This window comes from Gymnodraco acuticeps, unplaced genomic scaffold (assembly GCF_902827175.1).
Source record: "Gymnodraco acuticeps unplaced genomic scaffold, fGymAcu1.1, whole genome shotgun sequence".
In the NCBI taxonomy this organism is placed as follows: domain Eukaryota; kingdom Metazoa; phylum Chordata; class Actinopteri; order Perciformes; family Bathydraconidae; genus Gymnodraco; species Gymnodraco acuticeps.
The window spans coordinates 394870-418107 of record NW_022990276.1 but is presented as its reverse complement, the minus strand read 5'-3'; the positions used below and the strand labels follow the sequence as shown (position 1 = coordinate 418107).

The 23238-nt window shown below is 42.3% G+C and overlaps 1 protein-coding gene across 1 annotated transcript in view; it reads right to left on the bottom strand.

The window, feature by feature from the left end:
• The window catches only part of ddr1 (discoidin domain receptor tyrosine kinase 1), a 63968-nt gene that overhangs the window by 5020 nt on the left and 35710 nt on the right, over nt 1-23238 (bottom strand). The window contains 9 exon segments of the mRNA XM_034221615.1: nt 500-697; nt 3224-3351; nt 4496-4797; nt 6890-6964; nt 9295-9496; nt 12607-12767; nt 13908-13964; nt 14587-14733; nt 21405-21651. Coding sequence (XP_034077506.1) covers nt 500-697; nt 3224-3351; nt 4496-4797; nt 6890-6964; nt 9295-9496; nt 12607-12767; nt 13908-13964; nt 14587-14733; nt 21405-21651 — 1517 coding nt within the window.

The window sequence follows — 23238 nt, the reverse complement described above, 5'->3', positions numbered from 1 at the left end:
AAAAACAAACGTATATGACTGTGTTCACTTATAACCGTGTGTTAGAGCCAGTATTTTGTTTTTATAAGAAAGGCCACCTAATTGTGACGTCTGTAGTCAACACACTATAAAAGACTACAATTCCCACGACCCCTGCTCTAAAGTGACAGTGATGGGCGACCTGCTAGAGAGACGCCGTCGAGGAACAGTTTTTAACCGTCCAGTTATCCTTTAAGTTATGACGCTATATAAGCCTAATCAACACAGAAAGAATACCTACGTTGTTTGTTATTTGTTTCGACTATTGTAAAGACCTCTTTTCTTTGTTACATGTGTAAAAGTTTGTTATTTTATTTTGAGCAAACACATCGCATAACATCTAAACTATCGAAGGCCAAGCAACTCTTCAACTGTAAGTAATATAAAGGACAGATGTCTGTTTAAGGCGTCTAGTGGGTTGAAAGAAAAACAAGGAAGGAAGCCACAACACTGTTTGAGCGTGTGCATATTTGTGGCGTACCTGATGGTGGGTGTGTTGTGTGTAGGCCCTGTTTTGTCCAGAAGCACCCGGTGGGACAGATACTGGTTGAGGTCTCCACACTCCATGTACTCAGTGACCATACAGAGCGGGTCGCTGCTCACACACACTCCCAGCAGGCGGATGATGTTCGGGTCCTTCAGGCGAGACAAGATCTTCACCTCTTTCAGGAAGTCGTTCCTACCAGGAGAGAAACACTGTTATCTCACAGACAGGATGAGAAGTGACTTAAAGGTCCCCTGTTATACTGTTTTTCATCCATATATTATAGCTCTCAGATACAAAACATGTCTCTGAAGTGTTTGGCTCCAAACACCAAACAGATCATTGCAGCATTACCCATAATCCCCTCTGTTTCAGCCCTGTTTCCAAAGTGCTGATTCTCTATCTGTTACTTTAGATGAAAATAAGGAGCCCCTCCCCACGCCCCTCTGAGAGAGATTTGGTTACAAAGAACTCAATGGTGCTCTAGGAGGAGATTCAGGTGATAAGGGGGGGGGTTACCTTGGTTGGTGATTGGCTGATGGTTACACAAGACAACACATCGTTATGACATCATAAAGTGGCCAAAATCTGATCAGCTCATTTTCAGACAGGTTTTTATAGAAATGGATCAGGACAAAAAGAGAGAGAATCTTTGTTCCTGAAACTTTCATTGTCTCTTTCCACAGAGGGGACACATGTTGATGTAGAAGAGACATGAAGAAGAGGGGACACATGTTGATGTAGAAGAGACATGAAGAAGAGGGGACACATGATGATGTAGAAGAGACATGAAGAAGAGGGGACACATGTTGATGTAGAAGAGACATGGAGAAGAGGGGACACATGTTGATGTAGAAGAGACATGAAGAAGAGGGGACACATGTTGATGTAGAAGAGACATGAAGAAGAGGGGACACATGTTGATGTAGAAGAGACATGAAGAAGAGGGGACACATGTTGATGTAGAAGAGACATGAAGAAGAGAGGACACATGTTGATGTTGAAGAGACATGAAGAAGAGGGGACACATGTTGATGTAGAAGAGACATGAAGAAGAGGGGACACATGTTGATGTAGAGGAGACATGAAGAAGAGGGGACACATGTTGATGTAGAAGAGACATGAAGAAGAGGGGACACATGTTGATGTAGAAGAGACATGAAGAAGAGGGGACACATGTTGATGTAGAGGAGACATGAAGAAGAGGGGACACATGTTGATGTTGAAGAGACATGAAGAAGAGGGGACACATGTTGATGTAGAAGAGACATGAAGAAGAGGGGACACATGTTGATGTAGAAGAGACATGAAGAAGAGGGGACACATGTTGATGTAGAGGAGACATGAAGAAGAGGGGACACATGTTGATGTAGAGGAGACATGAAGAAGAGGGGACACATGTTGATGTAGAGGAGACATGAAGTAGAGGGGACACATGTTGATGTAGAAGAGACATGAAGAAGAAGGGACACATGTTGATGTAGAAGAGACATGAAGAAGAGGGGACACATGTTGATGTAGAAGAGACATGAAGAAGAGAGGACACATGTTGATGTTGAAGAGACATGAAGAAGAGGGGACACATGTTGATGTAGAAGAGACATGAAGAAGAGGGGACACATGTTGATGTAGAAGAGACATGAAGAAGTGGATTTAGCATAATAGGGAACTTTTAAGACATAATGAAATACTGAAATCTCTTGAATAAACATCCCGCCAGCAGCTCTCGGTGGCGTTAGGCTTCAACGATATGTTTTGCTGGTCAATATGTTTGTGTAGCTCTGACTATCACTAAACTCGCACACAGTATGAACCTGTTGACAGAGAGTCTTAGCACATAAGCTCACATGAAATAAGGGCTTTATCTTCACATCCCATAAAAGGGCAGAGAGCCAAAGTAAACAAGCAGCAGGTGAAAAGAGTCAAACATCCAAAAAAAGGCCCTGATAAAGTGATAATAATCTCTTCCCTGCTACTGCTGAACATGTCAGTAATGTCACGTAGAAGACTGGGTGCTCCGAACACATGAAAGGAGGGAAGAGGAGAGAAGCTGTGTGAGGGGAATCTTTGTGAGCAGAACAACTGGAAACCAAAGAAGCTGCAGGAGATCGACTTGATGTCCTCCATTAAAATGAACCTTTAATAGAGGACACATTTTCTGCCGGAGTGTGACCTGAAGCCCACTGTGTTGTGTCATCTAACGTAAGGGGATGAAACCAAAAAGCTTGGGAAACAACAAGGATTTGGGATTAAAATATTGACAGAAACTCATAAGGGGGCATCACGCAACATGAAATAGGAAAAAAGTAGGTCGAACAAATAGTGGGATTATATGCAACAACAAGGTCATGTGTGTGTTCGGTTCTCGAGTGTATCAGACTGTCGATCTCATTATTTAAAATGTTGAAGCGGTACTATTAACTCCGTTTTTTGTGTTATTTTTTGGATTGTCATCTAATTTTAGTGTCCTTTCCTGTCCTTTGTATCCTTTGCTTGTACAATATTTTATTTTTCAAAGAACAAAAGACACTTAAGCAAACCACCTAAAATAATGAATACATTTTCTGTCAGAGTGACCTGAAGCTCACTATGTTGTCCCATCAAACTTAACGGTTAGAAACTCAAATCCTAGTATGTTTATGTGTAGCCAAATAGGGGTGAGATAAAGGTCCTTAATTCCCTATTGAGCTGTAAAAGCAGAAAGGAATATTTGTTACAAACCTGGCGTTCTTGGAGGCGTCGGGGCGCAGGATCTTCACGGCCACCAGCAGAGGGCGACCTTTCCTCACATTGAAGGGGAACTCCAGGGTGGGAAAGTCCTGAGGGTTCTCGATTTCACACAGGTGCACCTTTCATACAGAAGGACAGACATTGTTAATCTCTCCTCCACCCACCACAAGTTATTTCAGGTCATCCCTCTATGTTCTCGTCACCGGCTTGAGCTTCAATAATCAGGATCCATGTATTTATGATCCTCTCAAGAATGGAAGTAGTCATCACATACAGAGCATCAACTAGTTCCTGAACAGTGTCCTTCACATGCTGATATCCAAGAGAGGGAGTTACACAGTCACAAGATGGAGGAATAGAAAGCAGTCTTCAATGCTTAGTTCAGATTAGCTCCACGTCAGAAATGAGCATGCTTGTCATATGTCTATCTCCATAGAGGCTGAATCATCAGGTTAATCGCATAGCTATCATATGCCTCAAACAGTCCTGATGCTCTTCTAGGTAATCACACATCCTGTTACGCAGGGGCAGTTCTAGGGGGGGGGCCAACAGGGGTCAGTGCCCCCGTAACACTGACCAGAGACCCCCCTGTGGCCACCCTCCAAAAAAAAGGTTACAATAATTTATGATTGATTGGAACTAAATCAAATCAGAGACCCGGATGTACAGTGGAGATTAAACTGTTCATTACCTTATAAAAGCAAATACCGTTTAATGAAAACAAACGACTGAAACAAAGGACTGTAACTTAAATGTACTAAAACAAATACCTTTACAAAAACAAATACCAATTACTGCATTTTATATTTATTTTACACAATTACTTTATACTGTCTTTGTCTTTTTAACGCGCTTTTATTGTGCCCCCCTCATGAAATGACTGGCCCTAGCCTGGCCCTAGCCTGGCCCTAGCCTGGCCCTAGCCTGGCCCTAGCCTGGCCCTAGCCTGGCCCTAGCCTGGCCCTAGCCTGGCCCTAGCCTGGCCCTAGCCTGGCCCTAGCCTGGCCCTAGCCTGGCCCTAGCCTGGCCCTGGCCTGGCCCTAGCCTGGCCCTAGCCTGGCCCTAGCCTGGCCCTAGCCTGGCCCTAGCCTGGCCCTAGCCTGGCCCTAGCCTGGCCCTAGCCTGGCCCTAGCCTGATCCCCCCCCCCCCAGTAAAATTGGTCTAGAACCGCTAACTGTTACGTACACAGCTACAGTTGGGCCTTTGTTATCATGTGCTACTGATATTGGAAGAGTAGATTCAGTATTTTCCTGACACCCTACCTCTCCGAACTGTCCTTCTCCCAGCTTCTCCTTGAAGACGAGGAAGTGGCGGGGCAGCTCGGGCAGCGGGGCGCCATCGGCCCCCGGGCTGCAGGAGGTCAGCGCGGGCACGGCGTACGTGTTGTTGCCGCTGACGCCCTGCAGGCTCACGATGTCCGCCTCGGCGTAGTGAGGCACGCTGGGAGGCAGTGGGGGAGACACGGGGGGAGACAGGGAGGGGTAGGGAGGAGAGCCAGGGTAGGGAGGGGGCTCCTCTTGAGTCGGGGGGAAACCCTTCTCCATGTCCATGTCCGAACCACAGGCTGCAGGGAGGAGGGAGAGACAGACAGGGAGGAAATGCAGACATTAGAAGGACTGTGATTAAAAGCAGCTTTGTTTTGCTGCGAGACGGTCTGACCGAGAGAATCACATGCTATCAAATGTTCAGACGGCTTGTTATTAAGGGATAGTTTGGATTTTTGGAGGAGATTTCATTAAACAATAACAGAAGAAGGCATTGTATTTAAAAAAAACAATACTTCAAAAAGGTTCTGTGCCGAAAACTATATTATATGATTGAAATGGATAATAAAAAACAGCTAGGAGCTACAGAAATGGATAAAATAATCTCAAACAACCAAGACAAAAGTATCTGCCATCTTTTATCAATAACAAGAGTTTTTAACCACAAGAAATCTGCTCAATCTGCCTTGTCGTACCCATGTGACTGTTATCGCTGCCGCTTATTTCCTCGACATCGGTTGAATTATTTAACCGTTCTCCAAATCCACACACCTGAACATCTTGTGATGGATGAGTAGGACTTTTCTTTGAATACATCTTTCTGGGACATTGAATTGGTCCATCTATTGGACTTTCAAACTAAATTAGATCCTCTGCTGTACTTGCAGATCAAATTTGAAGTTTGAATCCAACAAAGGTTTAAAAAGTTACCATTAAAAAAGTTCACCTTGCACGAGGCCCTGAATGAAATAAGTCAGGGTCTTGTAGCGAGTGGGCTGAATACTAAGATGTGACTCCATTGCTAAAATGATAATGCAGACGATGATGAAAAACCAACTCAATGCTCAAACTGCCACGATCAGGAAGACTGAATTTGTATGTAGCTGCTGCGAAGTTTAAACACATATTGAACAAGATGTGTAAGTATGAGACCTTAACATGAACAGCGTGGACGATTAGAGACAATAACACAACAGGTGTATGGGGTCTTATATTTGCTGCACCTATTCTGCATTCATTTGGTGTCGGAAAAATAAGTAGAATTAGTTTTTGAATTCGGAAATTTCACGTGAATGACCGACAAAATTGAAAAAATAACTTGTAAACTTGCAAAAGTGATGCTACACGACTACCTAAGTTGACGTCATATTACACAAACGTTTGCTTAAGCTGCATTCACACAGCCTGCGTTAAAACATCTCTGTGCTGACGTTGTGTTTATTTTCAGTTGTATGTAGCGGCGCAAGCTATCAGTGAGGTAACAAGAGGAACAAAACATGACTAGCTTTTTCTACCACAACGCTCAACCTTCAACTATTTTGCCCACATGCGATTTCATAATTGTTTTTAGAGTGTAACTGAGAGGGAGTACTTCCTAGGGCCCCTGGAGAGCTTTGCTTTGATAAAGACATTTGCTGAGACACTGTAGTGAGACACAGCCTCTGCTCAGACCAACCCTGAAGTTCTCTCTATTTCCCCCAATACTTAACCGCTCATAAAAGAGCATAATTAACATGACACTACAAGATGCTTCAAGTCCCTGGCAGGGTCAAACTGTCCTGATTTTGTCTGAAGAAAGATAGTTTTATGCAAATGTCAAGACACACTTGTAGTTGAAGCACAAAGAAATGGCCGGCCTTATCATACCGGTATAAAACAGCTCTCCTAAGACTGTTTGCATGTCTAGGAAAGATGAGCGAGAGAAGAGGTCAAAGCTGAGATGACTAAAAGTAAAACTAAGCTCTATGAATAATTCCCCATCAGTAAACATTGTCGGTTGTGGCCTAGATTAGTAAGAAGCGATTCCCATTAGCATACACCCTCAGTAAGGTTAAGCATTATTTAAAAACAATATATTTTCTACCTGTCCAACAGCTTTGAGATAAGTCAGTCTGTGTTCAAATCGATGGACCAACGATTACACAAATGCCAAACTATCCCAACAAACAAAGTTGTTCTGAGTGGTTAGTGAACGAGAGGGACTAACTATGTGAGTAACAGGAGGAAGGTCAGACGCATGCAACAGATCGGAGAAGCATTTCTCTGTGCGGTGACAATGAGAGCAGATCTAAAAGCCCCCGCCCTGAACAGACCCGTAGAAAGGTGAGTAGGTGAGGAGGGGGAGACGCAGGGCCCCTCCTGACTGAGTTAGCCCAGTCTGAGGTCTCTTACCCTGGGGCACATTGAGGCTCTTTTCCTGAGCTGGCTGACTGGTGTTGGGGACAGGTGTGCAGCCTTTCCTGTGATCTGACAGGAGCAGGTGATAGGCTGGGTTGAGCAAACACATACACACAAACGGGACGAGGCGGGGCACACGCAGGAACCAAAATATGGACGGTACAATGATGCACATGACACACAAACACAATGACAACCATTAGCATGACACTGTTAGCATATCCATTACATTACAAGGGAAGGAGAGGAGGGGTTGCACTGACACACAGGACACATGAGCATAGCAAAAACAGGCAAAAGTTATCACAACTCAACAAAAACCAGCGGATGAAATAATGTGTGTGTTATTCCGAACTCACACAAGGCGCCTCGTAAATACGGCATGCAGACCTCCTGTGGTGCAAGCGAAAGAATGTCTTACTCTCTACTCCTCCCTTTCCTCTTCCCTTCGCTCGGAACAATAGCTCTTTTGTGCTCGCTTCTCGTTGTGCATCTTCTCGGAGGCACTCTTCCTCGCAGGGTGTTTGATTTACTTTTGTTTGGTGTGGTGAAATTCAATGTAATACCGCTGTGTTTTCTTTATATGCATGCCACATTTACCACCCTATACTTTAGGGTTTGCTTTTCGATACGATCCACAAAGGGAGGACGTGAATGCAGGAGCACAGAGCAGTCTGCACAAACCACATGTATGTTTGTAAAGTATTTTAATTCTGTACATATGGGAAGTTTCATTGCTTTACATGTTCCTCTGCATCCATGCAATTCTGTGTGGTATACATCAATCTCTGCCAACATATATTTAGCGGTATATATATATATATATATATAACATATGTGGTATGTTTTACTACACGCCAGCATGTTTTTGTCACGCTACTTAACTAAACTTCATTATTTTTTTTACTTAACCGCTAACATCTAACGTACCAAGGCATATTTAATAATCAGTGGACATTTTTAAACCACAGCTTTTTAGCTTAGCTTTTTATTAGCAACAACCCCTTTCAACCTGCAGGTCCGCTGCAACTCTGAAGACTTTTCTTTTTGCCGCTGCTTTTAATTGAACTATTCATATCTTAGACTGCACTGTAACTTTTATTCATGTATTTTTTCTTTTAATGTTTATTTTATTAGCTTTTCTTTTTAATGACTGATTTTAAATGCCTTTTTCTTAATGTCTTTCATTTTTTGTAAAGCACTTTGAATTGCCTTGTGTTGAAAAGTGCTATATAAATAAACTTGCCTTGCAGTTGGTCCTTTAATCAACATTATGAATACATTTTTGTATTTATCTAATAGGTTTTATTTTTACGCATTTTATAGTTGTATTAGCGACATCCTCTTTTAATCTTTCTTAATTATTTGTTTGTATTATTACATTTGTTTTTTATAATCGTTTTATTTACCTTTTTATTTCATAGGTTTTATTATATAATTGTATTTATCCACTTAAAGGTAGGGTAGGTAAGAATGGAGAAACCAGCTCGAGTGCGCTAGAATTTGAAAGTACACAGCCAGAAAAAAATCTGCCCCTTCCTTCAGACTTCCTCACAGAGCCCCTCCTCCAACACACGAACGCGCACATGACCAATGAGGGCACGAGATAAGTTTGTGCACAGATGGAAGGCTGACAGGCAGGTAGGCCATCCAGTTACTTTAGCCGGCTCAGATGATTGGTCGTGCTTTTTACAGCACTACGGCTTCCACAGATGACCTTTTGTTTATGTATTTAATGTCAAAGCATTTAATATATTCATTGCTATCGGGATGTTAAGAGCATTCCATGGAATATAACAAAAAGTGTTTCTGAAGTGAATGACCTACCCTACCTTTAAGTCATCCTTTATTTTTACAGAGAGATTGTTTTATCATTTCTTTTTTACCTCCTTTTGTCCCTTGAATTGTTATATTATGTTCTTATGCTGCACGTGTTTGACCTGGAGTGAATTTCTTGTTTTTTGTTTTAAATGTGTGATGTGTGCCATGTTGTCAAACACATTATTATTTTATTGTATTTATTTACTTGTGTGTTCCTTTATTTTACATAGAGGACATTTCAAAGAATATGTTATAGTTTTTATCATTCCTTTTAACCTCCTTTTGCCCTTAAATTGTTATATTAGAGTATGCTTTAAACCTGCATGTTTCTGTTTTAAATGTGTGCCATGTCATCAAAGCACTTTGAGCTGCACCCGGTGTATGAAAAGTGCTATACAAATAAAGCTTACACATTGTTTTTATCTTCAATATATTTTTTAAGCATGCTTCTTAGGTAACATTAAGCTGTCTTTGGCTCTTTTCTGCTGCAACAATGTAAATGTCCCCTCTGTGGGACTAATAAAGGTTTTCTTATTATTCTTATTACCCGTGTCCTATGCATGTGTCCTCTCTCTCACCTGTGCTCTCCCTGTAGTCTCGCGGCCGCAGCAGGGCGCTGGGCTCCTGGTATTCTCCCTCCGCCTCGTGGTCTCGGTCGTCGGGGAAGGTGTGTATGCGCTGGTAGCGGCTGGAGTAGCTGTGTGTGTTGTTGATCACAACGTTGTCCGAGGGCACCGACAGGTGGACTCGCAGCTCGTCACCGGCGAGACTGCCCTGCGCCTGGGGGGGGGGACACACACACACTCAGGTTATCTTTAAGATCTTCATTAACCATTTAACTCCCGATTAATCGATTGGTGTATCATAGGCCGACTATAAGTGAAAAATGTCCATGCCAGTGTTTTCTTCTTAAGCCTTGATATTACAGACTAACACCTGAACCCCGATGGGCCGGTACTGAAGTGGGCCGGTCGGATAAGCCACTAGCACCCCCCCCCATCGACAATTTACTAGCGGTATTTACTAGCGGTATTTACTTGCGGTCGAGAGTCCCGGGCTGATTTGTAGTCCCAGTCTGCCCCTGTCTAACACCACAAGTTATTGCCTTGGATATGATGTAAAAAAGACAAGAAATATATCAAAATTTAAGAGGCTCAAACAGCATTTCTTTGGACATTTTCGCATTCAAATTACTTGTATGATACTCATGTTATTTTTAAGATCTTCATTAACAGTTTATCTCTCGATTATTTTCTCGATTAATCGATTGGTTTATTATATGCCAAATATAAGTGATAAATGTCCATGCCAGTTCTTTGTTCTTAAGTCTTGTTAGGTCAGTCTTACACCAACATATATTTACTTTAATATGATATATAACACGTAAAAAGACAAGAAATATCCAAGTTTAAGAGGCTGAAAACTCATTTTTTCTTTCGATTGACTAGTCATTGCCGCTCTGAAGTAAATACAATAAGCAGGATCAAAACACCCAGGTGCCGGGGTTTTTTTTGGTGCAGGGAGTTCAAACTTATCCAGACTGGCAATAATCCCCTCATTCATGAAGGATACAATGTGAAGTACAGAGGGGTGGAGTCCTTTTCATCTACTTTTAAATGAGTTAAACAAAACATAACATTCATTAATGTAGGATTATTGCAGGATTGTTGTATTAGACTGCATTAGTTGTTCCTACCTGTATTTAATAAACTGGCAGCTGAGTTTTAGTGCATCATTTAAATCCCTAAAGCAGATGGTGACCAAACTGTGGAAAAAGCCTTTAATCTTTAAACAATTTGAAGTGAATGCATGAAAGATTCCCACAACACATCCAGATGGAGATCTAGAGGTAATCTGCCAAAAGAGCGGCAGTTATCATCTCAGCCTGCCATCAATCACTCACTATCGATTAAAAAAAGGGGCCTAATCACACAAGAAACATGTTCTCATTTAGGGTTATTTATTCTGTGGGAAATAATTAAAGTGAAAGCTGTTGACAGAAAGGACTATGGATTACCAAAACCATGTTTGTGGAAAAGTAACTAGATGATGTGAACTTCATTTACCTCCAATGAACCAGGGTGTTAACTATCAGTGTTTATCTACTGAAACCCTGACTGCATGATGAATATTGCTCGTAACCAGTGGCGAACCGTCAGGGCCTTCAAGGTATTCAGAGAATACCCTGGAACACTCAGATAAAACAAACAAAAAATCGATTTAATTATATAAATAAAATGTATATGAAATGAATAAATGAGAATGGTATCTGTGTTGTTGATCTGTAACATTACAGTGTTACGTTGATTTGTTTGTCGTTCTCGGACCATGCACTACGCATTTCAGTGGTTTTGTGTTAGAAAAGAAAGCAACCAATCAGATCTTGTTCTGGGTCGAATATCCTTCAACCAAGGTATTCTACATCCTTGATCGAATGCCCTGGCCGTTGCACTGAATGAGAGCGTACGTTTGGACTGACAGTTTGATCAACCAATCATATATTGATTTGTAGCCAATGGGCGTATTCTTTCAGAGTTTCCCTCGGTTCCAGGGTGCTCTAGAAGGCCCGCTAGTTAACTGGCTCGAGACGTGGCTCGCGGGGTGTGTGTGTGTGTGTCCACAGTAGGTCCAGCTGTGATAGACACAGTTCGCCACTGCTCGTTACATTCATCCATTATCTGTAATCACTTCTCCTTTACAAAGTCATGGGAGGCTGGCTCAGTTGACATGAGGCAGGTTATGCCAGGTCAGCACATGGCTGACAACTGATCACACTCACTGTTCTGGAGTTTTAGTCCAATCTACAATAAAAACACTGACTCTAGTTCACGTTCATACTAAACCAAAGTAAATAACCACTTAAAAACTCTTCATGCACTATTTCTATTTTATTTGTATTTACTTCCACATCTCAAAACATTCTCTTGCACAACTGTGGCTTAAGTTTTTCATATCTAAACTGTAGCTAATGACAATAAAGCCTTGAATCTGAATAATGGGGTATACATATATAAATCTTAAACATGAGAAAAATAATCAAACTACAATAATCCTATTAAAGTACAAATGGCTCCAACACTCACATTCACTTCTACGGGCAACTTGGCATCAGTCACTTAACCTGCCTGTTTTGGGACTGTGGGTAGAAGTCAGAGAATCCTAGGAAAACCCACTTTGAAAACAGTGAGAAAAGACTGCCAGCGGGTTCGAGCTCAGAACCGTCTAGACAGATCTGTCTCTGCACCACCCATCTCTAATTACAGTTAAATACTAACTCCTACTTAATGTTGCAATAGAAACGGTTTTTAACTTATAATTATAAAGTAAATGTTGACTGCACAATGAAATGGCTTTAGAAGAACGACACCATCGGGGTTAGATTGGTTTCGTAAAACCTCACGTTCACTGCGCAATTGCCACTGAATGAAGCCTTGACTTAAGGCCGAAATCTAAATGCAGTGTATCCTGTGCTGTTTCGTCGACACCTTTTTAATTAAAGAAGCAAGCCCTAGCTCTAAAACTTTCTAAAAATGTGATGATCATGCACTCATTTGCATATTTACAACGGCACTTGGCATTCATTTGCAAAAAGCTAAGTGGTCGTTAAATTGTTTTAGCTTTTATCCAAAGCAGCAGGAATCCTGAGTGTACATTAGCTTTAAGTAAGCCAGAGCATTTGATATACTACAACATATTTACTTTTTTTAGACTTTAAGAGCCAAGGTTCAGTGGAAACAGGTGGGTTTTTAGTCTATGACAGGAGATGTGTAAACCTTCTGCAGCACTGACATAAACAGAGAGTTTGTTTTCACCATTTTGCTGCCGGGACAGCAAACGGGTTGTGTTAGTGGTTGTCTTTCACCACTTGCATGTGACCTCTCTAGACTCACCTTGCCCAGGATCTTTTTCCAGTACTGCCTCCACAGAATGACAGCGATCACGGCCAATAGCAGGAGGATGATGCCCACCAGGCAGCCAATCAGAATAGCTGTATTACTGCTGTCATCTTTGGCTACAGGAAGTCCCGCCCTGGGAGTGTTACCACCAAATTCTGCATATTGAGGAGCAAAAATAGAGGGAGAAATGTTAGCTGTTTCTATGTGTGTCCGCCTGATGTGATGTGTGTACATTACTATGCTACACTGTCTATTCTTTGGCACACACACACACACACACACACACACACACACACACACACACACACACACACACACACACACACACACACACACACACACACACACACACACACACACACACACACACACACAAACACACACACACACACACACACAACACACACACACACACACACACACACACACACACACACACACACACACACACACACACACACACACACACACACACACACACACACACACAACACACACACACACACACACACACACACACCACACACACACACACACAAACCACACACTGGGGATTGTGTGCGAGGTTGAATCCAGTCTGCCCGCTCATACCACAGGGCTTCTCTTTGCACGCTGCTTTGAGAACAGAATGTGAACGGCTTCAGCTTCAGAGTTAAACATTAATCAATGTCATCGAGTTATTATGTCTCCCACAAAGGTCAATGTGGCATGTTGTTTGGGTGAGGGATGAACTAAACCAAAACCACTTTAACAGTAAGTGACGGTTTGGGACGAGTAGCACAGTTAAAAAAAACACACGCTTCATGTGTATACACAAATATACACCTGCAAGCACACACTTACAAGCCAACCATTTACACACACCACAACAGGAAACAACCGCTTTCTCCCCTTCTCTTTTGTCAGTTCAACACCATGCGGGTAATAAATAAATCCAAACAAAGCCGCTCAACCAAAGCCAGTCACAAGGACAAAGCAGCAAACACTGAAAACCATGTCATTGTTTAGCTATGTACAACAGAGCCAGTTCCCCCGAAAAACAACATGCATTTTGAGAGACCGCAGGAAGCCAAGTTGTTATTGTTCATTACATATAATGCACTATAGCTCTGTTAGTGTTTTTCCTACAGCTGTATATCTTCAAACCCACGGGACAGAGCGGAGCGCCAAAGCCTGGAGCCCCTCCTCCTAAGTTTCATACTCTGTGGGACCGTTTAGGATGCTGGAGGAGGGCCAGAGCGATGGAGCTGGGTTCATCTGTCTTTGTCTGATTTGAGGTTTTTATGCTCTCTCACCTGACAGCGTCCAGTTACCGGTGGTGTTCGTCATGAAGGAGTTGGTGGGAAGGGGTTCTGGAGGAGCGAGGGATGGACAAAGGAGGAATGTGTGAGAAGAGAAGAAGTGAAGACTCAGAAGAAAGTGATGAGGAGAAAGCAGGATTCTGGCTCATTTCGTTATGTAAATTAAAAAAGTGTATGCCAACTTTTAAGCGGTCAGACTGAGGTATAAAAAACCAGAATAAAATATTTGACCTTTACTTTAAGACCAGATTCCTCCTGCACTTTAAGTTGAATGAACTTTTTAAGATAAGCATCCGGTGTTGAATAAGGTTCAGCAAATGTCTGGCTCCGGGCCAAAGGATTTCAGAGCTGGTGATAAAGAGGGAGGCTCGTCCAACACAGGCTCCTTTGGCACCGCCTGCCTTTGGCTCTGCTTTATACTCAAAGCTTAGATACACTGGCGACATGCTCACACTCATCACTACTGCTGAGAAAGTGACGGGCACCGAGAGTGGAGGTGATGAGGGGGGGCTCAGGAGAATTAGAGAAGCAGGGGGGCAGGCTGAATACAGATGAAGCAGTGTGGTGGGTGATGAAAAGGGAGACAACTGAGAGAGAAGGGTTGGTGGAACGAGAGAGAGTAAATGTGGGGGTGAAGAGAAGGAAGATGGGGTGGAGAAGAAGCAGGACTCACCAGATGCATCAAAGGTGGAGTTGGAGGAGTTGGACGTGGGAGAGGAGGAGGTGAGGTTCACAGGAGGAGCAGTGGAGCTGGTGGAAGGAGTCTTGGGAAGAATCGGAGGAAATGAATCCGTCTCTGTGACATCCTTGTCAAATGGCTCTGGAAAAAGGAGGAAAAGCAGAAGAGGGGGAGGGGGAGGCAGTTTAATGAAAAGCAATCATGTTTTATGGGTTTAGGAGGTTTTCATATGGAACAACACACCGTCCTGTTGTCCCTGGATGTTAGGAAACAGTGGTTGTGTTCACAGCTGGTTGTGTTTCCAGACAAACACCAGATTATTTTCATGTTGTTGTTTGTGACTTGATGATTTGAATGATTGGCAATAGGCATGCACAATATCGGCAAACACAGGCCCATAAGATGCACGTGTGCAAACTCTTTGCAAAGCGGGGGGGAAACACTTGTGTCTGTTGTGTGGAGCTTTTGAAAACTGTCAAAAACGGATTATCGAAGTTTCAATTTATGATCAAATTCCATAAACACAACACATTTAATTTGGTTGTGCCTTTTTCACTAATGTCTCAGGGACAGCATGTTAAAGTCTGATTACGTTTATGTGTCACAAAAGTGAATACGGCATGTAACACAGGTTGGAGTTCTTTCCCCATTTGTCCAGTGAATGTACTTTGTTTTGGGCCAGAGGAGAGAAAACAACTAACTTCATATCACAGTTTTCTTTTAATACCAACATATGGTGTTTTAGTGGGTTTAACCCTTAGATGCATAAGTGGGTCTTCTTTGACTCGGTGAGGTGGTTTTCTTGAAGTATCTTTGTAATTACATTTTTTTATCATTTCATATTCCAGCTATTCCTCAAAAAACATGTTTTGGATATCGTGCCATTCACATTTTAAATTTAAATGTTATACATTTTAAGAAATTGTAGTTTTTGTATTACTACCCCAAGCTTCCATACGTGGGTAAAAAATGGCTAGTGTGAACCAAAATATAATACTAAATATTAGTAATATTATACAAGTGATTTTTCTTAACCAAAATGAAAAATGGCATAAAAACACATTCTTCTAATAAGGGTCCTTTTTGACCCACTTCTGGAAGAGTGTAGGGTCCAGTCACTCGTGCATCTAAGGGTTAAAAGCAACACCTGCCTGCTTGATGGTGAGTTGCTGCTAAACATCGACAACAGTCTGATACTAGGGGTGCACCGAATGGGAAATTCTTGGCCGAAACCGATACCGAAAATAGGAAACAGTTGGCCGAAAACCGAATGCCGAAAGGCCGAAAATGATTAATAGAAATATATATATATATAATGTATACAATTTTTACCAATGTTGTTCAGCTACCTGATTATGGAAATAGACATGATTATGGCAAAACTTAACTTAAATAATAATCACTATTATGGGTCCATAAAACATTTATTCAGCACTTTTGAATGCATACAGTACATTTATATATGTCATGTATTATTGCTAAAAAAACATTATATCGCAGTCTTAGTGTCGCCAACTCGTTTCTAATATGCAAAGACAACAAATGCGTCTATGATGTATTTTCGATCAGACGAGATCTCTCTCCCCCGTCTGTGTGCGAGGGGGCGGGGCAGTTTACACACACGCAGCTGCTACATGCAGCGGAGCACACTGCGGAGATGGCGGAGAGAACGCGCTCCGAGGTGTGGTTAAACTTTACCCGTCTCGATGTGGAGAATACTTGTTACCATAAGTGCAATAAGAGTTTAGCATGTAAGCACGAGCAATTTGTCTAAACATTTAGCAAAAGTGCACCGCATGCAGACGGAGGAATGTACCGGGTTCGACCGTCTTTCTAGCAGCTCTGTAGCCCCATCCACGAGTAACGTTTCCACGTCAGGTGTTATGTATGCTAGCAGCAACACACGGAGTTAACTCCATGATACAAACATGGGTTAATGATTAGAGGAAACTGAGTTATTTAGTTTGTTAAAATTTCAGCTATTCTGTTTACAGTCTGTCATCAGCTTATTTAATACGATTTGTTAAAGGCTCAGGGCAATCTCGATGACAAAGGTCACTGTTCCCCCCCCCTGTGAGCCAGCCGCGAGCATGGTCGCCGCGTCTTTATTACGTCATCACAACAACACGTTAGGTTACCAACGTAAGCCTGTTCTGACATTCGGTGATATTTTTTCGGTGCTAAAACCCTTTCGGCCGAAAGGGCCTTTTTAACCATTTTCGGCCGATAATTTTCGGTGGCCGAATATTCGGTGCATCCCTATCTGATACCAGAGGACACAATCATGATGTCAGCTCTGTCCCATCAAAGAACATGAGACTGCAGAGATGTGGAGGTGTTGGTGGTGTAGACTCTATATTGAAACCGTAAAGCTAACTTTACCTTGAAAGATGTTAAAATCATCACCCAGACAATAAATACCAATACCAGACAGGAACAAAAAGGTGTAACAAATGGCTTTAGCACAGTGAAACATCTCATAGTATTTTTTAAGTTGCTCATATGTTTAATGGAGCACTATGTGTCCATTCTTTCTGGAGCCACAGTTCTTGTCTGACTCGAGTCCAGAGACATGCCAGGCCGCTGCTGGGTGAATTGATTTCGGCTACCTGAGGGCGGTGTGATCACTGAGCGGATTCTTGTCACGCTAAACCGACTGACTGAGTTTGTGAGTGGAGAAGACAGTTGAATTAGTCTTCACAATCTAATTTGGAGGAGCAGAGGATCTGTCTGCCTGACTCCCAATCAGATAGAGCAGTGGTTCCCAAACTTGTTGTGCCCAAGGCACACCAAAGGACAAGTACAAATCTCAAGGCACACCTATTGTGCAATATAGCCCTTATAACACGTGTTATCACTCATATCATGTAAAATATCTGTAAATGTGCATAATTATTTACTAATGCCAAATAAAATGTGACAAAGACAACTATATTACTCGTGAAATATTTATTAACGAAATATTTCAGAAATTAATTTGAAACTTTATCAAATTAGGCTTCATCAAAGCAGCAACACACTCATTTAAACCAGACAGGTCACACAATTAAAAATGAGGCAAAGGAAACTCAGCAGAAATTCAGCACAGAAAACTGTCAATGCAAGGAAGCTGCATTGTCCATGGTCCTGAACTACGAATTATAAATGTATTACTTTTAAAAAAGTAATATATTACACTACTTCGTTACTATCTACATAAAGTAACTCGTTACTTTACTCGCCGAGCACGTACGAACTGCGCATGCGTGAGTGGCAATAACTTTCCTTACCAGCAGGCGGCGGTAGTGTGTATTTGTCATTCAAAACAGGCAACAACCGGAAGACAGAGAAGAAGAACAGACTACGTGATATAAACAAACAACAAATAGCGTGTGCGGTAGCTTCACCTTAGCATGTGTTCTTTGCAGGTGTGTGTTGAGGTTTGACCACGTGGTGTTTCCAGCAGTGGATAACAGCTTCTGGCCTGGACACAGTTTGCACCTCACCGTCACATTCCTGTCTATTCTTCGGACGAACTCAAAGTAATGGGCATACCTCCACCCCTCGACAGTTATCGCTGACTCAGCCACGTTTATGTAGCACTGCACGTGGAGATGTGGATGCGCAAGTCGCGCAGATTACGTACATATAAAGCTAAAAAGTACTGATATAGTACATTAAAAAATAATTATTTTTGTGTAGTTGTATATTGCAATAACAACGTATGGTTGTCACAAAATCCCGCGGCACACCGTTTGGGAACCACTGAGATAGAGGACTCAATCTCTGCCAGAAGATACCCAAACTCCCATTGTGTTTGCTGCCTGTCTGTTTCAGACTGTAAACTGGTGGATAGGGGAAGACAACAGGCCTTTTTACACTTTCTGATTCTGATTAACTTTACATTTATTGGGAGTGTTTTAATACAAATAAATGGAACAGTTCACGGTAGGCAAATTCAATGTTTTTTTGTAGAGCACAACTAAATTATGTTTTGTGTTGAATCTGCCAGTACTGAGCAAGGTCTTTGACTTTAAAAGAAGTTCTCATATCTTAAATCAATTCAAAGCACACAGCAAGGACAAACGTTGCATTCATGTGACTCAGGGTCGGCGTCATGGGGGGTCATTCGAGGGCCATGCCCCCCCCCCAAATGAGTCACTGTGCCCCCCCAACGCAGGGTGGGCAAGCCTTGCCACTTTGCCATTTTTTTGTTTTTTTTTAATCATAGAAGTGAAAATGTTTCCACTAAAGGTTTTCTGTGTGAAATACATCAGAAATAAAGAATACAAATATAAAACACAGCCTGAGGTGTGCTCACTGCTGCTCTCTGATTGGTGTGTTGCTTGACCAATGACCCCCGACTTTTGTTTTGTTATCATTACGTGGCTGTGTGTTTAGATGAAAGCCCAGTGGCGATCTGTTCATCTGTTACACTGATTAGTAAAGCCATCGAAAATAATATGATATACAGTACAGTACAAGTAGCCTACTTCTGGGTCTCTGTGTTTCATTCAAGCTTGGCTCTCTGTGTGTGTGGCACGATCGCATTTTGTGAGTGCGCGAGCGGTAACATGGAATGTTGTTGTTAGCATCCGGTTAGCTAGCTATGCTAACAGATATAAAGAGCTGTTTCTACACCAAGGTGGAGGAGAGTCCTCTCCTGTCAGACTGAGAGGATCGTATAACCTCAGCTCAGTGAGGTAAGGACTCTCTCAGTGTTTAGATAGTTCACTTTAGTGTAAGTTATCTCAGTGGGTCTCAAACGGTTTGGTCACCATTTATGTAAACAAGTATTTGCGAGGAACACATGTATATGATCATTAGCCTATAGCAGTGCTTCTCAAAGTGTGGTCCGCGGACCACTGGTGGTCCGTGAGCGCCCCCTAGTGGTCCGTGAGTATATTGGTAACATTTCACATTTGAAATTAATTAATCAATTTAAGTTTTCCGCACTCTCGCGGGAATATCTCCGCAATGAAGCAAGGTTACGTTTCACTTTCGATTGCATGATATAGCCCAGCGCAACACCTTCATCACACATGTTGCCACTTGTTTGTACCATTTTCAGGCGATGTGTAATCTGTTCTAGAAAAACGATGTGGTTTTTGATATTTGTGGAGTTAGGTGGTCCGCGAGTGTTTTTGTATTGGTTAAGTGGTCCTTGGTATGAAAAAGTTTGAGAAACACTGGCCTATAGCCTAGTTATTTAAAAAAATAAGAGAATAAATGAAAAACGGGTATGAAATACTATTGGACAGTAACACAAGAATACAGTTTAAAAGGGGAGTGATTAGTAAAATATCCATAAAGAAAAAGTTAATCTGTGTACAGTTCTGTTTCATATGAATGCTGAGAGATGTAGGCTATCCATAGATCTCTTCATGTTGCTCTCAAAGTGCACCAGATTGATGCATTTAACTTCAATATTTTAAAAATAATCTTCCCGGGGGAGCATGCCCCCAGACCCTCCTAGAGGAGGTTAGGTCCACCCCCACCTAAAACATATTCACATGGATAGGATACAAAATACATTTGCACACTTTTTATATGGTGGCCTATGTCCATATGTTTCTGTTTTGGTGGTTGTGCCACAACCGTGCATATATGCACAAGTCATAGGTGCGCTATACAATAGCACTACACCCTGCAATGTGTGTGAAAGACAATAGACTTTACAGCATGTTTTTTTAAATTGAAGTTGCGTTGGTGTTTGTGTGTTGGTTGTTGACGGCAGTGTGTGCCCCCCCTTGGTAAATGATTGCCCCCCCATTCGATTTGTTCTAGAGCCGACCCTGATGTGACTGCTGGTTAGATTTGAAACCACTGTACCTACCTGACCTCCAAAAAATAGAACATCTACACAACAGAAACGCAAATCTCACATTTAACCCTCCTGTCGTATTTGAGTCAAATCTGATCATTTTACTTAATTCACATCATAAACAATGTATTTTACATTTGATTGTTTCAAACGATATCCTCCACATTAGGCATTTGAACATAAAATGCTGATCACCACTTTCATTGAGTTTTGAGTGGTTTAGTCAACTTTGTAACACCTAGAGCAGGGGTGTCAAACTCAAATACACAGTGGGCCAACATTTAAAAATGGGTACTAGTCGAGGGCCGGACTGGTTCAATGTTTATAGCAAAACTTATTGAAATGAACTTATTGCACATATTAAACCTGGAACTAACAAAGCTTAAATGATTAAAAACATTAAATAATCAGTTGCATTCATTTCTTATGGCTCTATCTGCAGAGTCATTTCTTATGATTACATTTTTCCACAGGCCAACAACAGCTTCAACAAAACTATTTCCCTCAAAGAAAAACCAAACATGCCCTGTTGTCGTGAGAAAGAAAGTGCAGAAGGAAACATCCATTAAACTCAGTGTGCTGCTCTGTGAAGCTAGCTCAAGCAGATACTTGGCATCTCATCTTGGGTGCAAGGTCATCAATGTTTGGGCTCAGGCTCTGAGCTGAGGAGACCCTCAGGATGGAGAGAAGGTGTGCGTGCAATATACCGGCGGGCCAGATCTAATAGGAATTATAATTATCCTGCGGGCCGAAATGAAATCCACCAAGGGCCCTTGAGTTTGACACATGTGTCCTAGAGTCTGGTGTTCCCGATCAAAAAATACCTCCACAGGAAATGAATGTGTAACCCTAGATTATGTTCATCAATTACAAAATGAGTGTTGTCTGTTAATGTAAGAGCAGTTAAGACCGACTGTTCAAATTTGACCAGCAACACCAAGGGTAAGGGGGGAGAAACGAACACGACAGGAGGGTTGAAACAAACTTTTCACTTCATCGTGTTTCTTACCAGAGAGGAAGGATATCTCGCTGATGAGCAGCCATCGATCAGCAAAGTAGAATTTGCAGAGGAGGATCTGAGCGGGCCGGCCGCCCAGCGGGAGGGTGATGGGTCGAGAGGAGGGGTCCTTCAGATCCTCCAGGGGCACGGGCAGCGTGAGGGCCGCAGACCACGGCTGCAGGATGCTCGGCTTGAAGAGACACTCCACTTTGCTGAAGACTCGCACGCCCTGAGTGTGGCGGTTGTTGCTGTGCACCTAGAGGAGGAAGATGAGGGAAGAAAGAGGAAGAGTTAGACCTTTAGTTATCTACACACCTGAATTAACTCGACCCTGATGCATATTTGTATATATATATTTTGTATTGATTGTTGTGTTTTTAATCTTAATGTGTGCATATGTATAAATGTGTCTTTTGATTGTGTATATATAGGATACACATATTTATATTTTTGTATTCGGGATGATTGGAAACGGGATTTTGAACACAAACTGAAAGATTGACAATAAAGTTGACTTTGACTTTGATGGGAAATAGGGCTCTAATCACTCATACTTCCTGGAGACACAAAGAGATTCAATTAACTCACAACAATTAATGACATATTTTCATCCCGTTTCAACCGTAATTGCTTTGGCACGACTCAGAGCTGAGCAAGAATACAAGTTAGACACAGGAGGGGGAAAAGAAAACGATGACAGAAGACCGATGGAGGAGAGCAGATGATACATCTTTACAAGCAGAGAAAGGCCAAAGAGAGAGGAATCCATAAAAGCTGATGTACGAGGCGTCATCCTGGCTGGAGGGAGGAGGAAGAAGAGGAGGAAGAGGAGGAGAGGGAGGGACGTGGAGGAAGATGGAGGAAGATGGAGGAGGGAGTTAAACAAGCAAGAGGTCAGCACCCTAGATCTCAGAGACGGGAAGGGTGGGAGGTTTTTTCAGTGCAAAGGGTGACAGGTTAGCTATTAACCTCACACTTACAAGAAGGCCAGCCACTCTAATCTGCTCCACATGTTAAAACACATATATACACACACACACGCGAGAGGCAGGAAGAACAGCTGCACCAGATGCTGAGTTAACCGATTCTATCTGAAAGGGGACAGAATGAGGGGGTGAGGGTGTGTATTATATGTGAGTTTTAGCAGTAAGGGGTCTATTAAGTCGACAGAACTAGAGTAATGCACTACTCCTTCAGGGGAAACGGCTCCAATGACCTGCACAAAGCTTCATTTGAGAACATAACGCTGCATTAGTTATGTTTCACTTGTTTCACTTGTAAATCTAACGTACATTATGAGCTTCCTCTGATCTTTCGGTTTCCCCCAGCTTTCACTTGCAATGAAAAGTTACATAAATTCCCAGAGGACAGAAACTAATCTTTACAAAATGCAAATCAGAGGGTGCCCAGTCTGGTAAAGGTCCTGCAGGAAGTGTATGTCATGAGCAACAGAAGGTCAGAGAGCAGGGTTCCCTTTGGGAGCGTGATTAGGTGAAAGTTTAGGAACTACAGACACAAGTCAAGCCTGAATTAGCTTCAGGTTACCACTCTGTATTTACTTGACCCGTGTGTCCGACATATCCGCTCTGCCACACCAGCATAACGGTGTGTGTCAGCTGAGGTTAGTGAGGGAAACCACAGGGGAAAAGGCAGGAAACACAGGATAAGAGAATACCGCTGGGACCCATTTCAAAAGGTAACTGAGAAACACTGGAATAACAATGAATATGCGAAGAGAAAAAAAGAGCTGAGGAAACATTTTAGAAATGTTGGATCGCAGTCAAAACCAAAGCCACTGAGAGATTACATGTCACGCTGACAGTACTGACTAGGGGACTGTTTA